The sequence below is a fragment of the Scyliorhinus canicula genome, chromosome 12 (assembly GCF_902713615.1).
Source record: "Scyliorhinus canicula chromosome 12, sScyCan1.1, whole genome shotgun sequence".
NCBI classification, from domain to species: Eukaryota; Metazoa; Chordata; class Chondrichthyes; order Carcharhiniformes; family Scyliorhinidae; genus Scyliorhinus; species Scyliorhinus canicula.
In genome coordinates, this window is record NC_052157.1 from 146,638,136 (window position 1) to 146,656,522 (window position 18,387).

An 18,387-nucleotide genomic window follows, 5' to 3' on the forward strand; every position below is an offset into this window, starting at 1 on the left:
GGCATGCCCAAAACATATGGGCATGGTTCGCTGGACTCCCCGAGAACCTGACACACCTATCTTCACCCCCAAAGAACCTACTCATCCTCGTCCCAGTCAAGTGGGCCCTATGCAGCACCTTAAATTGAATGAGGCTAAGCCGCGCACACGAGGAGGAAGAATTGACCCTCTCCAGGGCATCAGCCCATGTCCCGTCCTTGATCTGTTCCCCCAGTTCCCCTGTCTGAGGAACCTTGGTGAGTTACTGCAGCGCATCTTGTAGAAACACAGTTGCCACTGTTCATCGGTGGTGAAGGATTTGCATGTTTGTGGAAGGAGTAGTCAAGCGGGCTACTTTGTCCTGGATGGTGTCGAGCTTATTGAGTATTGTTGGAGCTGCACTCATCCAGGCAAGTGGAGAGTATTTCATTACACTCCTGACTTGTGCCTTGCCGATGGTGGACAGGCTTTGGCGGGTCAGGAGATGAGTTAATGTCCGTAGGATTCCGAGCCTTTGACTTGTCCTGGTAGCCACAGTATTAATGTGGCTAGTCCAGTTCAGTTTCTGATCAATGGTAACCCCCAGGATGTTGATTGGGTGAACCATTAAAATCTGGGAGGCACAAGAAGAGTTAGAGGAGTGCAGATATCCTGGGCCACATGTGAAAAAAAAAAGGATTGGATACTTTCAGTCAAATGCTGGGATCATCTCAGGTTGCAGTGCCAGGCAGCTAGTCTGCCTGCCTAGGGGGCAGCAGCGGCGGCGCTGGTCTCATCCTTGTGTTGCTGGGGGGGGGGGGGGGGGGGGGCGCGCCTCCTACAACGGTGTGATTTCCCTGGCTGTCTGGAGGAGTGGGGGAGGCTGTGTTGCTGCAAGAAGGGGGCTGGGGGAGGTGAGTGATGAAGAGAGGCCTGTGGGGTCCCCACTGAGCCCGAGCTGGGAGGGGTACAAACCCGAGCTGGGGCATTGGGCCTTTCTGGGACTTTGCAGGGCTCCAGGCTATATCCTTATATCTTGGTTAAATTACCCTCAGGAGCACCTTTTACTTCAAGTTAAAGTTGCCTCACAGCCTCTTGCTGTCAGTACTGTGTGTGGCTTCAGTTAAGTTACATTAATATGGTCTGGGAAAAAAAGCACATTTTTAACATGCAACCTCTCTACAGCGTGCATTTATTTATGACTTTTCAACACAATGGGAAATGTGTGTGTTTTTAAAATCTTTCTTTGCAGCAGACTGCAAAGTTTAAAAGTCCAAATGAGCTATTTGCTGCAGTTATATTGTTGCCTGCTGACTGCAGTCTCTCTCACTTGCTAGGGTCCATGTTAGTTGGGGCCTGACTGGCAGCTAGTTGTATTCAGCATAGAGCTCTGCATGGGAGAAAAAAACCCAGAATGTTCTGTAAATGCTCAGCTCCTGTCAAGGATTAAAAAAAAGAGTTAATGTTTCAGGTCGACGACCCTTCTGCCAGAAGTGGAAAAAGCGGGGCGGCACAGTGGCACATTGTTAGTTAGCACCGCTGCCTCACCGCTCCAGGGTCCCGGGTTCAATTCCAGCCTCGGGTGGATTATGTGGAGTCTGCACTTTCTCCCCGTGCCTGCGCGGGTTTCCTCCGGGTGCTCCAGTTTCCTCCCACAGTCCAAAGATGTGCAGGTTAGGTGGATTGGCCGTGCTAAATTGTCCCTAGTGTCCAAAAGGTTAGATGAGGTTAAAGTAATGTAATCTTTATTGTCACAAGTTGGCTTACATTAACACTGCAATGAAGTTACTGTGAAAATCGCCTAGTCGCCACATTCCGGCGCCTGTTCAAGGACACTGAGGGAGAATTCAGAATGACAAAATTACCTAACAGCACGTCTTTCGGGACTTGTGGAAGGAAACCGGAGCGCCCGGAGGAAACCCCCACAGACACGGGGAGAACGTACAGACTCTGTACAGTCACCCAAGCTGGGAATCGAACCTGGGACCCTGGAGCTGTGAGGCAACAGTGTTGCCCACCAGGTTATGGGGCTAGGATGTAGGCGTGGGCTTGAGTAGGCTGCTCTTTCCAAGGGCCGGTGCAGACCTGATGGGTTGAATGGCCTCCTTCTGCACTGTACATTCTGTGATTCTATAAGTCTGAGGTATAGGAGGTTTTAATTGAATGCAAGGCAGGGAGAGCAGTGTAAAAACAAAAGATTGCTCTGGGATGGAAGGCAGAAGTGGTTTTGGGGACTGCAAGGTAGTGCAGTGGTTAGCACTGCTGCCTCACGGTGCCGAGGACCTGAGTTTGATCCCAGCCCAGCGTCACTGTCTCTGTGTAGTTTGTTTATTCTCCCTGTGTCTGTGTGGGTCTCACCCCCACAATCGAAACAGATGTGCAGGGTAGGTGGATTGGCCATGCTAAATTGCCGCTTAATTGGGGAAAAAAGAATTGAGTACTCTAATTTTATTTTGAAAAAACCTAAAAAAAAGAGTGGTCTCAAGGTTATGATGGTGCAAGGCCACACGGTCGTCATGGGACAAGTGAAGAACCAAAGGATATGTCTGTGAGGAGGTGTAAATAGGAAAAGTAGTGTCATCATCCAACACTTGCTGTCTGAAAAAATTCATTGAACTCTTGAGTTGAGTCTGGAAGATTGTAAAGTGTCTATTGGAAAGATGTGATGCAGATTCTTGACCTTCGTTGGAACACTGCAAGAAACAGATGTCAAGAGTGGGTCAGAAAATGAATGTGACAGGCAGCTGGAAGTTTGGGCCATGCAGACTGAACGGAGGTGTTTTATAAGACCAATCGCCCAATATGTTTGATCTCCAATGTAAACCACATTGTGAGCAGTGAACACTCTGTACTAAATTGAAATACGTACAAGTTTATCAATGTTTCATCGGGAAGGAATAGAACATAGAACATAGAACAGTACAGCACAGAATAGGCCCTTCAGCCCTCAATGTTGTGCCGAGCCATGATCACCCTACTCAAACCCACATATCCACCCTATACCCGTAACCCAACAACCCCCCCTTAACCTTACTTTTATATGGACACTACGGGCAATTTAGCATGGCCAATCCACCTAACCCGCACATCTTTGGACTGTGGGAGGAAACCGGAGCACCCGGAGGAAACCCACGCACACAGGGGGAGGACGTGCAGACTCCACACAGACAGTGACCCAGCCGGGAATCGAACCTGGGACCCTGGAGCTGTGAAGCATTTATGCTAACCACCATGCTACCCTGCTGCTTGGAATAGTTGAAACTAGACATCTCACTCCTGCTGCCACCAGAGTATTTGGGCTCTGGCAAAAAAAAAAAACGCTTTAATGTAAGAGACAGTATAACTGCACCTCTTAACTGCTGCCAAATTTTATACAAAATAAAATTGACATTTTTGAGGGGAGTGAGATTCTTTACAAATAGATTTTTAAAAATAGCGTTTCAAAAGCTACATCTAAAAATTTTCCTTTTCAAGGTTTCGCAGTCTTGGACAGTACAGTTTCCAATTCCAATGTTTGGGATTTTGGACGGTGAAAAGGGAGGACGCAAAAGGGCAGGTATCGTGTCTCATGCACTTGCATTAGAGGAGCCATAGGAAGGTGAGACAGCGTTGTGGGTGATTGAGTGGACCAGGGATTGGGAGAAGGGACGGTCCTTTGGGATACTGAAATGGGGGGGAGGGGGGGAGCAGGCAAAGATGTGTTGGTGTTGGCATTACCCTGGAGATGGCATGGGATGGTCAATTGAATGCGGAGACTGGTTGGATGGAAAGTGAAGACTCTATTTAGGGTGGCACAGTGGTTTAGCACTGCTACTTCACAGCACCAGGGGCCCGGGTTCAATTCCAGCCTTGGGTGACTGTCGTGTTTGCACTTTCTCTCGGTGTCTGCTTGTGTTTCCTCCGAGTGCTCCAGTTTCCTCCCACAGTCCAAAGATGCACGGATTAGATGGATTGGCCATGCTACATTTCCTCTTAGCATCCAAGAGATGCGTAGGTTAGGTGGGCTTAGAGGGATAGAGCGGGGAAGTGGGCTTAGGTAGGGTGCTCTTTCCCAGGGTCGGTGCACTGTAGTTATTCTATGATTGTTATTTCCAGGGGCTTGTGCATTTTTGAACTGCAGGTTTTGCTAGGCTGGAGTCAATCTGCAGTGAGATGTTCGTTTTGCAGAGCTTTGGCACTGGCTGGCTTGGAATAGTTGAAACTAGACATCTCACTCCTGCTGCCACCAGAGTATTTGGGCTCTGGCAAAAAAAAAACGCTTTAATGTAAGAGACAGTATAACTGCACCTCTTAACTGCTGCCAAATTTTATACAAAATAAAATTGACCTTTTTGAGGGGAGTGAGATTCTTTACAAATAGATTTTTAAAAATAGCGTTTCAAAAGCTACATCTAAAAATTTTCCTTTTAAAGGTTTCGCAGTCTTGGACAGTACAGTTTCCAATTCCAATTGTCTGACCAAACCATCAAGAATTGCACACTGTACGGGAAAACAATCTCTCAAAATGAGTTGGGGTAAGTTTATTTTTTCTTTCAAATGTTTTTATCGGATTTTCACAGGTTTATTTTCTTTTGTTTGAACCATATTTTGTATCAAAACTCCTCGGCATCACAAATTGAGCAGAACATAAGAACATAAGAACTAGGAGCAGGAGTAGGCCATCTGGCCCCTCGAGCCTGCTCCGCCATTCAATTAGATCATGGCTGATCTTTTGTGGACTCAGCTCCACTTTCCGGCCCGAACACCATAACCCTTAATCCCTTTATTCTTCAAAAAACTATCTATCTTTACCTTAAAAACATGTAATGAAGGAGCCTCAACTGCTTCACTGGGCAAGGAATTCCATAGATTCACAACCCTTTGGGTGAAGAAGTTCCTCCTAAACTCAGTCCTAAATCTACTTCCCCTTATTTTGAGGCTATGCCCCCTAGTTCTGCTGTCACCCGCCAGTGGAAACAACCTGCCCGCATCTATCCTATCTATTCCCTTCATAATTTTAAATGTTTCTATAAGATCCCCCCTCATCCTTCTAAATTCCAACGAGTACAGTCCCAGTCTACTCAACCTCTCCTCATAATTCAACCCCTTCAGCTCTGGGATTAACCTAGTGAATCTCCTCTGCACACCCTCCAGTGCCAGTACGTCCTTTCTCAAGTAAGGAGACCAAAACTGAACACAATACTCCAGGTGTGGCCGCACTAACACCTTATACAATTGCAACATAACCTCCCTAGTCTTAAACTCCATCCCTCTAGCAATGAAGGACAAAATTCCATTTGCCTTCTTAATCACCTGTTGCACTTGTAAACCAACCTTCTGTGACTCATGCACTAGCACACCCAAGTCTCTCTGAACAGCGGCATGCTTTAATATTTTATCGTTTAAATAATAATCCCGTTTGCTGTTATTCCTACCAAAATGGATAACCTCACATTTGTCAACATTGTATTCCATCTGCCAGACCCGAGCCCATTCACTTAACCTATCCAAATCCCTCTGCAGACTTCCAGTATCCTCTGCACTTTTCGCTTTACCACTCATCTTAGTGTCATCTGCAAACTTGGACACATTGCCCTTGGTCCCCAACTCCAAATCATCAATGTAAATTGTGAACAATTGTGGGCCCAACACGGATCCCTGAGGGACACCACTAGCTACTGATTGCCAACCAGAGAAACACCCATTTATCCCAACTCTTTGCTTTCTATTAATTAACCAATCCTCTATCCATGCTACTACTTTACCCTTAATGCCCTGCATCTTTATCTTATGCAGCAACCTTTTGTGTGGCACCTTGTCAAAGGCTTTCTGGAAATCCAGATATACCACATCCATCGGCTCCCCGTTATCTACTGCACTGATAATGTCCTCAAAAAATTCCACTAAATTAGTTAGGCATGACCTGCCTTTAACGAACCCATGCTGCGTCTGCCCAATGGGACAATTTCTATCCAGATGCCTCGCAATTTCTTCCTTGATGATAGATTCCAGCATCTTCCCTACTACCGAAGTTAAACTCACTGGCCTATAATTTCCTGCTTTCTGCCTACCTCCTTTTTTAAACAGTGGCGTCACGTTTGCTAATTTCCAATCCACCGGGACCACCCCAGAGTCTAGTGAATTTCGGTAAATTATCACTAGTGCATCTGCAATTTCCCTAGGCTTCTCTTTTAGCACTCTGGGATGCATTCCATCAGGGCCAGGAGACTTGTCTACCTTTAGCCCCATTAGCTTGCCCATCACTCCCTCCTTAGTGATAACAATCCTTTCAAGGTCCTCACCTGTCATAGCCTCATTTCTATCAGTCGCTGGCATGTTATTTGTGTCTTCCACTGTGAAGACCGACCCAAAAAACCTGTTCAGTTCCTCAGCCATTTCCTCATTTCCCATTATTAAAACTCCCTTCTCATCCTCTAAAGGACCAATATTTACCTTAGCCACTCTTTTTTGTCTTATATATTTGTAAAAACTTTTATTGTCTGTTTTTATATTCTGAGCAAGTTTACTCTCATACTCTATCTTACTCTTTATAGCTTTTTTAGTAGCTTTCTGTTGCCCCCTAAAGATTTCCCAGTCCTCTAATCTCCCAGCAATCTTTGCCACTTTATATGCTTTTTCCTTCAATTTGATACTCTCCCTTATTTCCTTAGATAGCCACGGTCGATTTTCCCTCTTTCTTCCGTCCTTCCTTTTTGTTGGTATAAACCTTTGCTGAGCACTGTGAAAAATCGCTTGGAAGGTTCTCCACTGTTCCTCAACTGTTCCACCATAAAGTCTTAGCTCCCAGTCTACCTTAGCTAGTTCTTCTCTCATCCCCTTGTAATCTCCTTTGTTTAAACACAAAACACTAGTATTTGATTTTACTTTCTCACCCTCCATCTGTATTTTAAATTCCACCATATTGTGATCGCTCCTTCCGAGAGGATCCCTAACTATGAGATCATGAATCAATCCTGTCTCATTACACAGGACAAGATCTAGGACCGCTTGTTCCCTCGTAGGTTCCATTACATACTGTTCTAGGAAACTATCGCGGATACATTCTATAAACTCCTCCTCACGGTTGCCTTGACCGACCTGGTTAAACCAATCGACATGTAGATTAAAATCCCCCATGATAACTGCTGTACCATTTCTACATGCATCAGTTATTTCTTTGTTTATTGCCTGCCCCACCATATCGTTACTATTTGGTGGCCGATAGACTACTCCTATCAGTGACTTTTTCGCCTTACTATTCCTGATTTCCACCCAAATGGATTCAACCTTATCCGCCATAGCACCGATGTCATCCCTTACTATTGCCCGGATGTCATCCTTAAATAACAGAGCAACACCACCTCCCTTACCATCCACTCTGTCCTTCCGAATAGTTTGATACCCTCGGATATTTAACTCCCAGTCGTGACCATCCTTTAACCATGTTTCAGTAATGGCCACTAAATCATAGTCATTTACAATGATTTGTGCCACCAACTCATTTACTTTATTCCGAATACTACGAGCATTCAGGTAAAGTACACTTATGTTGGTTTTTTTTACCTCTGTTTTGAATCTTAACATCTCCAGTTTTATTCCTTTTGTTATTACTGGGCTTATACACTGTGCTCCCCTCAGTCACTGTACCTTGTACTGTCGCCCTTATGGATTTCTGACTATGTCTTCTCTGCCTTGCACTTTTCCCCTTACTTCCTTTTGTTTCTGTCCCTGTTTTACTACCTTCCAACTTCCAGCATTGGTTCCCATCCCCCTGCCACATTAGTTTAAACCCTCCCCAACAGCTCTAGCAAACACCCCCCCTAGGACATCGGTTCCAGTCCTGCCCAAGTGCAGACCGTCCGGTTTGTACTGGTCCCACCTCCCCCAGAACCGGTCCCAATGCCCCAGGAATTTGAATCCCTCCCTCTTGCACCATCTCTCGAGCCACGCATTCATCCTATCTATCCTGACATTCCTACTCTGACTAGCTCGTGGCACTGGTAGCAATCCTGAGATTACTACCTTTGAGGTCCTACTTTTTAGTTTAACTCCTAACTCCCTGAATTCCGCTTGTAGGACCTCATCCCGTTTTTTACCTATATCGTTGGTGCCTATGTGCACCACGACAGCTGGCTGTTCACCCCCCCCCCCCCCCCCCCCCCCCCCAGAATGTCCTGCAGCCGCTCCGAGACATCCTTGACCCTTGCACCAGGGAGGCAACATACCATCCTGGTATGTGGTGTTTGCAGGACAGACTTTCGGAGGCAGTGGAGGTTCAACAAAACTGAGAGCTTTATTCAGGTGATGTTAACACTACAGTCTGCGATGTTACACTGCCCAGTTATCCTTGCAAACCCAAACATTCTCTTAAAGTGCCCCTGTTCAGTTGTAAGGCTGCTGGTAAGGAATCACTGAAAATACTATAGATATGCAACATTTCCTCCCCTTTAAATCAAATGTTCCCCAGCACATTAAACAATGTAACACAAACAATCCATCAGCAACAACAGTCAATAAGTCGAGATGTTTAGGAGATCGCCGGTCTCTGAATGGTTGTTGCCGGACCCCAGGCGGCCTCCTGGTACTTGCTGCAACCTCTGGTATCTTTGGCTTGGTGTGAATGTCATCGGCGGTTGTTTTAACTGGAGTTGACGGTACAATCTGAGGTTGACTCATTGTTTGATTTGCAATTGAGTTGCTGCCGGTTTCCCCAATTGGTGTCAGGCTTTCGGGAAGGTCCAGGTCGTCTCTCGGAACAGCTGGATTTGGACTCTAACAGAGTCCAACGAGGCAACGTTTCTGCCTCTGGTGCGTTGATTCTTGTTGCCAAAAGTTGATGCGCATGCCTCCTCCAGATTACATCGTCTTGGGTTTGGATGGTGCAGGAGACCAATCCAGTCTGCGATGATGGTGGCAGGAATTCATTTTTCACCTGTAGTAAAGTTTCTTGCCAGAACCTCTTGTCCCTGGTGGAAAAACACAATGTTTCCCTTTGTCTTCCCGCCTTCTGACCTGATCCTGTTGCTTTTTCTGCACGATGTCTTCTGTCCTTGGTAGTTTCAGTAACTGGACGTTGACGTTTAATCATTCGCAACGCAGGAGAAACTTGGGTTATTGAATGGGCAGTATTCCTGTACATGAGCCGGAATTAACGCAAGCGTTTGGTTAATGAATCCAGTTCTCTGGTTACCTTTAACGTGTGCATCATCATTTGTACAAAATGCTCTGCTAGTCCGTCCATAGCATGATGGTGTGGCGAGACATGATGATGATTCTGTTCCTCTTCAAGATGTTTTCAAACTCTTGAGATAGGGGCTGGTTTAGCTCACTGAGCTAAATCGCTGGCTTTTAAAGCAGACCAAGCAGGCCAGCAGCACGGTTCGATTCCCATGCCAGCCTCCCCGAACAGGCGCCGGAATGTGGCGACTAGGGGCTTTTCACAGTAACTTCATTGCAGCCTACTCGTGACAATAAGCGATTTTCATTTCATGAACTGTAGTCCTTTATCACTCACCAATTGTTGCGGGTAACCGAATTTGCTGAAGGTTTCTCCCAATTAATTGTCTTCTCCAATGTCGTTGATTTCATGTTGGCACCTTCTGGCCATTTTGAATGAGCATCGACTAGAATGAGAACCGTGCCCCCAAATGGTCCTGTGTAATCAATGTGTACCCGTTGCCAAGCCTTTTCTGGCAATTCCCACGGATGCAACAATGCTAATGCCAACAGGTTTCGCACTTTCACGCAATTCGAACATATTCCCACCTTCTCTTCTATTTCAGTATCTAAACCAGGCCACTAGAAATTATTCCTCGCTATCTTCTTTGTTCTCTCAATATCACAATGGCCTTTGTGTAATTGGGGCAATACACATTTTCTTAATAGTGTTGGAATGATGATTCATCCCACCTGAACTGATAACTCCAGTCTTTGGGTGGAGTACAGCTTTACTCTGGGTTTACTCGTGAAGTCTGGTCTCAAAGCACCATGTCCATTATCTTGGAAAGTACTGGATCACTGGGTATGCTTCTTCACTTGCCTTACAGTTACAGGAGTATTATCGACCTGCTCGAAGTAGAAAATGTTAACACATCGAAGGGTAGTCAGGAGAGCCCATCTACGCTACTACGAAGGCTTGACTGATGATACGTGACAGTATACGTGTGTGCTGACAACAGCAATGCCCATCTCTGCATTCTGCTCACTGCCAGTGATTGAATTCTGGCATGTAGTCTGAAAATTGTAGTTAATGGACGATGGTCCGTCAATAATGTGAATTTCCTCCTTTACAGGAGTTGATAGAAGCGTTTTGTCCCAATGATGATTTTGGGCTTCTTTCTCTATCTGTACAAAATTGCTTTCAGCTTTACTCCATATGCCGGGAACAAAGGCTATTCTCTTCTCTTTTTTTAATATAAATTTAGAGTAACCAATTCTTTTTTTTTTCCAATTAAGGGGCAATTTAGCGTGGCCAATTTACCTACCCTGCACATCTATGGGTTGTGGGGTCGAGACCTACGCACACGCGGGGGAGAATGTGCAAACTCCACACGGACAGTGACCCGGGGTTGGGATCGAACCCGGGTCCTCAGCGCCGTGAGGCAGCAGTGCTTACCACTGCGCCACCGTGCCGCCCCCTATTGGCTTCTCTTCATCTGTAGGCAAGAAGTGGGAAACCACCACCCCATATACCATGGGGTGATGATTCACACGCCAACAGCAAGGGTAGGGGTTTGGATGAAAATGTGTCACTACTTCATCCTTGGCTTCACAAACGCTTTCTCACATTGATCCTCCTGCTCCAACTTTTTATTTTGGCACAGTTGACTATGAAAGGGTTTTAGAATTGTCGCCAGATTGAGTACAAACCTTCCATCGTAATTTAGAAAGCCGAAGAAAGATCGACGTTGATTATCATTCTGAGATGCGGGTGCCTTGGTAATAGATTTGGCCTGCGAAGGTGACTTATGCAGTCCATTGGTGTTGATTACATTTCCCAGATACCCAATTGAAGATTGGAAAAATGTGCATCTGTTTTTCCGGATTCGTAATCCATAACCTTCTGTTGTACTTCTGATTCAGATCAACTGACGCAGCGAGCGAAGAAACTCAAACTCTTAAATTTTCATACAGTGATCTCCTTTATTGTTTTTTTTACCAGTTACTGAGGTTATTGTACAACAATCTCCTATATTGTATCTTACAGTTACTGAATTAGGCAAAGTTATCACAAAGTATCAAAACTTGCAACTTGGACTTTTTATTACCCGTTGAGAGGTGAAGTGATCAATCCTGCTCCCGATGGATCCTGGCCTCAAGATTCCTTCACAATAGCTGTTCCTGCAGGTTATCGCTATCGATGTCTCTGATGTTTCTCCTTTTATCCAGATCCTGCCAAGGCTTACAGTGCTCGCAGAGGTCGTGGTCAATCACTGCCCATTCCGAGGCACAGCAACAGCACATCTCTCACTGCAAACCATAGCAGCCTTGCTGCTGACACAGTTCTTGGGCTTATACAGTTAACCTTTTTGACCGTGAGACTTTGCTGGTGTCTTACGGGTACCGACCAGGCTTTACTTCTAATTGGGGTTGCGGAGAAGTTTTTCCTTGGTCTTCCCAGTCAACAGGATGTCATCCTGGTAACCCGCTTAAAATTTGGTCCAAAACCCGTTGGGACAAGACCGGAGCTGAAGTGATGCCAAATGGTAATCTTTTATGTTGAAATAACCTTTGGGTGTCTCGTCAGGAACTGTTGTGAATCCTGATCCAGATTCATTTTTAGACATGCTTGACTGAGATCGATCTTACTAAAGTGTTAAGACTCCAGCCAACCTGGAGAACAGGCCATCAATCAGGGTTAGAGGGTAGTGTTCTGCACAAAGTACAGGATTAATTGTTACTTTGAAATCACCGCAGGTCCATATGGATCTGCCTTTTTTCATTACTGGTACGATCAATGTAGCCCGTTCTCTCAGGTTAACAGGTTCCAGGACATTTGTCTTAACTAGATGCTCTAATTCTGCGTCTATTTTAGGTCTGATTGCGTAAGGCACTGATCTAGCCTCATGGGGCTGGTTTAGCAGGTTAAACAGCTGGCTTGTAATGCAGAACACGGCAGCAACGCGGGTTCAATTCCCGTACCATCCTCCTCAAACGGGTGTCGGAATGTGGTGACTAGGGGCTTTTCACAGTAACTTTATTGAAGCCTACTTGTGATAATAAGCGATTATTATTATTATTATTATTATTATTATTATTAATAAGCATTTGCCTGACTCTTTGATCGGCAACTTTACTGAGATTTCCTTCATACTTCTCAGATCACCGTTGAAAACAATAGCGTTTTTCTTCAGGATTTTTCTAAGGCCTGTTTCGGTATCTGAGACTCAGTGATTTGGCCTCCACAGCCTTCTGCAGATTCACCATCCTCTGGCTGAAGAAATTCCTCCTCATCGCTGTTTTAAAGGATCGTCCCTTCAGTCTGAGGCTGTGCCCTCGGGTTCTAGTTTTTTCTACTAGTGGAAACATCTCCACGGCCAATTTTATCTATGTCTCTCAGAATCTTGTAAGTTTCAATAAGATCCCCCCTCATCCTTCGAAACGCCAAGGTGTACAGACCCAGAGTCCTTAAGCATTCCTCGTATGACAAACTTTTCATTCCAGAGATCATTCTTGTGAACCTCTTCTGGAACCTTTTCCTAGGCCAGCATATCCTTCCTTAGATACCGGGCCCAAAACTGATCACAATACTCCAAATGGGGTCTGACCAAAGCCTTGTACATCTTCAGAAGCAGATCCCTGCTCTCGTATTCTAGCCCTCTCGCTATGAATGCTAACATTGCATTTGCCTTCCTAACTCCGACTGAACTTGCGCGTTGACCTTAAAAGAATCTTGAACACCTAAGTCCCTTCGTGCTTATTATTTCCTAAGCCTTTTCCCATTTAGAAAATAGTCTATGCCTTCAAGATCTCAAGAAACTCCAGAATGTGGTGAACTCAGTCCAACGCATCACACAAGCTTTCCACCCTCACATTGATTCTGTATACACCTCCCGCTGCCTCAGGAAGGCAGACATCATTATCAGAGACCCCTCCCATGTGTTACCTTCTTCCATCAGGCAGAAGGTACAAAAGTCTGAAGACCCCCACATCCAGACATAGGAACAGCTGCTTCCCCACAGCTACAAGACTCCTCAACGACTCCCCCTCGGACTGATCTGTTCCCTGTAAGAGCACTATTCATGAAGCCCTATGCTGCTCTTGCTCATGTATTTGCTTTGTTTGGCCCCTTGTTCCACACTGTAACCAATCACTGTTTGCCGATGTACCATTTGTCAATGTACTCTGTTGATTATTCTTTTTGTCTACCATGTACGTATTGTGTATGTTCCCTCGGCCGCAGAAAAATACTTTTCATTGTACTTCGGTACATGTGACAATAAATCAAATCAAATCCATCCATCCTACCAAACTGCATAACCTCACAGTTTTCCACATTGTATTCTATCTGCAACATTGCCCACTCTCCCAGCTTGTCGAAGTCCTCCTGCAGACCCCCTGCCTGAACTACCTGAACCTCTGCATATCTTTTTATCATCTGTAAACTTAATTTGTGCTGGATAATTTTCTTTTGACAATGTACAAGGACAAATCTGCCGTCCATTCAATTGTATGTTAACCTCCATACGGCCTCTCAACGGAACCACTTGCCCAACTGAGATAATAACACACAAGCATTCTCTTAAAGTGCCCTTACTCAGCAACAAGCTCTGTTGTCCGTATCCTAACTTGCTCCAAGTCTTTGTTCAATCCTCACTGACTTATATTGGCTCCAGGCCTGGCAACACCTCAATTCCAGCAGTTTATATTTGTATAATGTTTTTAGCAGGATTAAATTCCCCCCAAGGTGCTTCACAGAACACTTAAAAAGCACACAGAGTCACATAAGGAGATCTTAGGTCAGATAGAGAAAGGTTGAGGACACCGAGGGAGGCATGGTGTAATGGTATTGTCACTGGACTAGTAATCCAGAAACCTCTCCACTTCTCCTTCATCCCTCTCCTCTTTTAAATTGCTCCTCAGAACCTACATTGACCAAGCTTTTTGGCCACGTATCCTAATATTTCTTGACAGTGGCCCAGTGTCATATTTTCTGTGATAACATTTCCTGCATTTCAAACACCATGGATTGTTTTTACAGCGTTAAAAGGTGCTATGTAAATGTAAGTTGTTGTAACTAAAATGTATTTTAATTATTATTTGTTTTTGGTGATGAAAGGTTTCTCGGTAAAGTATTTATGCAATTGGGAGTTATTAAAGTTTCTGCTCTTTTCAGGATCCTGGATTTGCTGCGAAAAGATGGCCGTTGTCCAAGGTGGCTTTCTGTTGGCCAAGAAGCAAAGTCAGCAGAATACACTCCTGGAACTAAAGAAATCTGAGTGGACCACCTTAGGGAAGCCCATTGTCTGTGCAGTGCGTGAGATCTGTGCTGAGGGTACTGACACGGCGCAAAATCTTGCGGAAACCAAGCAATGGCAGAGGAAAGTACTCGCTTTTGTGTGGGCCAAGCTGCTGAACTCAAATGTTAGTGGGACTAATATTAAGGAGGAACAAGATTCAGATGCCGAGAGTGACAGGAGATGGAAGGAAGACCTCTTCTTTTCAGGGGAGAGCATGATCCCAAAGATAAATCACACTGTGTTATTTGAGCTGGTGAAGTCACTGGGGGCCGCGGAAGTCTTTGTCGAGCTGCTTTTGACATTGCCAGCAGACGAATGCCACCTGGAAATGACTCGCTTTGTCGACCATATTCTTGACGGCACCTCCGACGACGATGTGGCCATCTTCCTGGATGTGTGGTGGGAACTAATGAAACAAAACGAAGGACAAAGGGACGAAATTGTTCAAGCATTTGGAGAGGAGGCTAAAAGATACCTGGCACGTGCCCGTGCTGATGAATTCTGTCATTCCCCCAAGAGACTCAAACTAGATCCTGACGTATCTCCCCTATTATCAACAGACAGCCTCTCTGGATCTTCAAGTCATCTGTCCATTCCTTCTGTCCTACTAGATGGTCTAAAGAGATTGAAAAGTCATATAAACCCGTATATTTATAAGTGCTCCGCCCTAGCAAAGCTGTCAGACATGATATGCAGTTCGGCATTTTCGGACAACATTGTTGAATTGCCCGCTGTGGAATATTTGGAGAAATTTTCCAAACTGATTGCATTAGGTCAACCCGTGGTGCAAAAGTTTCCAGCCACCGAATGTTTAATCAGGCGTGTAAAGGAGACGGAGCGAGAACTGAGGGCCCGTTATCAGAAGTCTGCATTCAGGCTGCCACAGGGAGCACTGGCTTCAGGGATTGAGACGCTTGCTGATCTTTTCCAGTCATGGGAGCCTGCACTCCAAGCTAAACCCGAGAACGGCACCGACATACAAAGTCTGACTGCTTATAGAACAGCGGAAAGTTTGAAATACTTAAATGAAATCTGCCCAATTATTCAAAGCTCCGCGACGGTACCTCAAGATGCAAAGAAAAGTCTGTCTGATCTTCTGCTGAACTTGACCTGCTTCATGCAGGAGGTTGGCAGCTACGTGCCATTAGATGATGTTGCCACCACAGAGAGGGTTAAGTTTTACGTTGCTATGACAATAATTGATGGGAGAATGGAAAGATATGCCGAGATATGCAAAATATTTGCATCAAGTCAAGCGTGGGCCTTTTCTGAGGGTAACTGGCTTGATTGTCTTGAAAGAAACAGGGACGTTTTTCATGACACTGATTTGGTATTGAGGTTAGTTGGGACGCTCAAAGATGCATCATCTTGTGGAGTCAGTGAAACATCAAAGGTCAGACGAGTGATGAATGTTGTTTTGGACTGCTTGTCTGCCCTCTCGATCTCCGACAAAAATAAAGCACTCTTGGGAGTCCTGTCCCACTACGGGAGCAAGGGCCTCTGTCGAGACGGGGGTGCTTTTAAATCTTGGTTTGAGGAGGAGGTGAACATGGTGTTCAATTCTATTACACAAGGTGAGGCTGTAAACAACATTGATAAAGCAGTGACTGCCGTCGCGAGAGTTGCTTTCTTGAACCCGGAAGCCACCGTGCAGAAGACATGCCACTTGGCTGCAGTGAATCTGGGTGCCCATAAGCTTCTAGGCCAGATTCTGAAGAGCCTGCCAGCATTGTCTTTTGAGGACAATCAGTCTTCAGATGGGCGAAGTATCTTGGCCAGGTGCCTCCTGGAAGCTGCTTGGGGAAGCTTTACCACCACCAAGGAGGAGAATCAGTTTCTTGAGTTCCTGACCTCTCTAATGGAACCAGGAGAGAGAATTGATCAGGAAGCCCCAAGCCCTCTCCTCCAGCCAGCAGATGCCGTAAAGATATTTGTCCTTCCTTATCTGATAGAAAGTAATCCTGGTATTGAGTTCCCCCTCAAAGTTCTGAACAATGCTCTGAAGTTGCCAGTGACTGATGATGGCACCAAAGAACACTGGCTACTTGCCTGTTGCCCATTCCCCCTCATTTTTGCTCTTTCTCAGCTCCTGGACCACTGCATCTTGTGTTGGGAGGACAGTAACAAAACATCTAATCACATTTCTATAGAAACAAAAGGCCTCCTAATTGAGACGTTGGACATGGTTTGTATTGTTGTTGAACAGATAATGGCTGCAGATCCAGAGACATGGTCAACATCTGTTTGCTGGCTGTATAGGAAAACTGAACGATTGGACTGGACTGTGCGTCTGTGGTTAAAAAGCATCTTTGGGGGCCATTTTAAATACGAGGTGCCTGCCACGTTGTTTGAGGTGTGTGACCTCTCTGACGATGGTTGGTCACCACTTAACCTTCTACAGTATGGTCCTGGCACTGGGCTGCTGGCCTGGATGGAATGTTGCTGCACCTCTACTCACATGATGGAGCAGATGCTGTCCCATCTCACAATTGATGCTAAAAATGTCGAGGAGGTCAACATGTTCAGTAAAGGCTTTCTAATTGCACTGATCCAGGTCCTACCTTGGTGCAGCTCCAGTGAATGGAGACGACTCAACCACGTTGTCAAGAACCTGCTGCAGCGCGAATTGCTTCACGTGCCATACACCCTGGAATATGTTCATTACATGCCGTTGCTCAACCTCCGGCCTTTTGCGCATCACCTGCAATTCTCTCAGCTTTTGCTGCGGGCTTTTCAGCTGATCTGCAGTTGCAGCTGTTCCGACTGGCTTCCGACAGCAGGGTGGAAGTACGCAGCGAAGCAATGTGCTGGCAGCATGTCGGACATCCTGGAGTCTGTCCGGTGCAAACTCAAAGGGCACGGGGCTCAGAATCCAGACGCAAGTCAAGAAGCCATTTTTGTCGTGGTGCAGCTCTTTTGCCATGTCATTCACATTATGGTGATGATGCCCAGCGACACCTCCGAGTCTCTATATTACGTGTCCTTAGAGCTGCTTTCCCAGTACGAGACCCTGTCGACGGCCAATACCTCCACCTCCGGGCTGCTCAGCAAAGTCAATGAAAAGCACTTCCTCCACTCAATCGCTGAGAATCTAACCAACGAAGAGCAGTGTTCTGTACTACTGCAGAAGATCAGCAAAATCTGTTGAGCCGTTGAGTAGTTGTGTTTATCCTCAACTGCCTGGTGTTTGAATTTGCGGGAGTTTTATTTTGTAAGGACAAGATAAATCTTATTTTGAAGCTCCTATTGCTGCTATGAGAAACTATTTTCTATCCTGTTCTGTCCAGGTCTTCAGAAGTGGTAGAGACTCAACGCTGCCTGGGAGCAATTTGCCTGATAATTATCTCATCAATGAATTGGTATATGATCCTGAGTTTGTTTACAGCCATAGCCTAGACCTCATGTTAAAATGATAAAGCCGTTAATACGAAATGTGCAGAGTATGCGCAAGTATTGTATCTCGTGAGACTGTAACTCAGATTTTTTTTTTAAGCTTAATTTCTTTATTTTGCCTTCTTGGGGTCTTTGCATCGCCATTGAGCAGGCATATTGCTGCAAGACCTCTGGCGGAGGGAAGCATAGACCCCAGGAGGTGTGGTGAGAAGCCTCAGAACAAAACCGTGTTTCCTCTGATTTATTTCTTTTCCTCCACATGTAGTTCAAGGCTTTTACAGGCATTAAAAGTCTTCAAAACGAATGTTGACGTTTCAGGACTACTTATTCCACTCGTTATTTTTATGATTCTGATAGGGAAGCTGCTTTTAGGACATTTACACTGCTGTCTATTTTATTTCATTACAAACAGAAAGACCAAGCTGCTTGTGTGAATTCTGAAGGAAATTTAACTTCACAGAAGTAAACACACACGTACAAATCTGAAGGAAAGGTGTGTTCCCCTTCTGTATTTTGACCTGACAACTTATAATTATACAGTAGCTGCAATCGTACAATAGTGAAGGAATGACAAATTGTTCCAAATCAGGATGGTGTG

General features: G+C 45.4%; 1 protein-coding gene across 4 annotated transcripts; it reads left to right on the forward strand.

The window, feature by feature from the left end:
• The first annotated feature begins 828 nt into the window (after positions 1-828).
• Positions 829-18,093, forward strand: gemin4 (gem (nuclear organelle) associated protein 4). 4 transcript variants are annotated; one of them, XM_038814422.1, is made up of 4 exons: positions 836-872; positions 3,433-3,514; positions 4,371-4,472; positions 14,273-18,093. In XM_038814422.1, the coding sequence occupies exons 2-4, from the start codon at positions 3,469-3,471 to the stop codon at positions 17,542-17,544; spliced, it is 3,420 nt and encodes a 1,139-aa protein (XP_038670350.1). In that variant the 5' UTR covers positions 836-872; positions 3,433-3,468; the 3' UTR covers positions 17,545-18,093. The 4 variants fall into 4 exon arrangements, with proteins under 4 accessions (XP_038670353.1, XP_038670350.1, XP_038670349.1 ...); XM_038814425.1 differs by lacking the exon at positions 3,433-3,514 and having other exon boundaries at positions 829-872; XM_038814421.1 differs by lacking the exons at positions 836-872; positions 3,433-3,514 and adding an exon at positions 2,566-2,734.
• Positions 18,094-18,387: the final 294 nt, after the last annotated feature.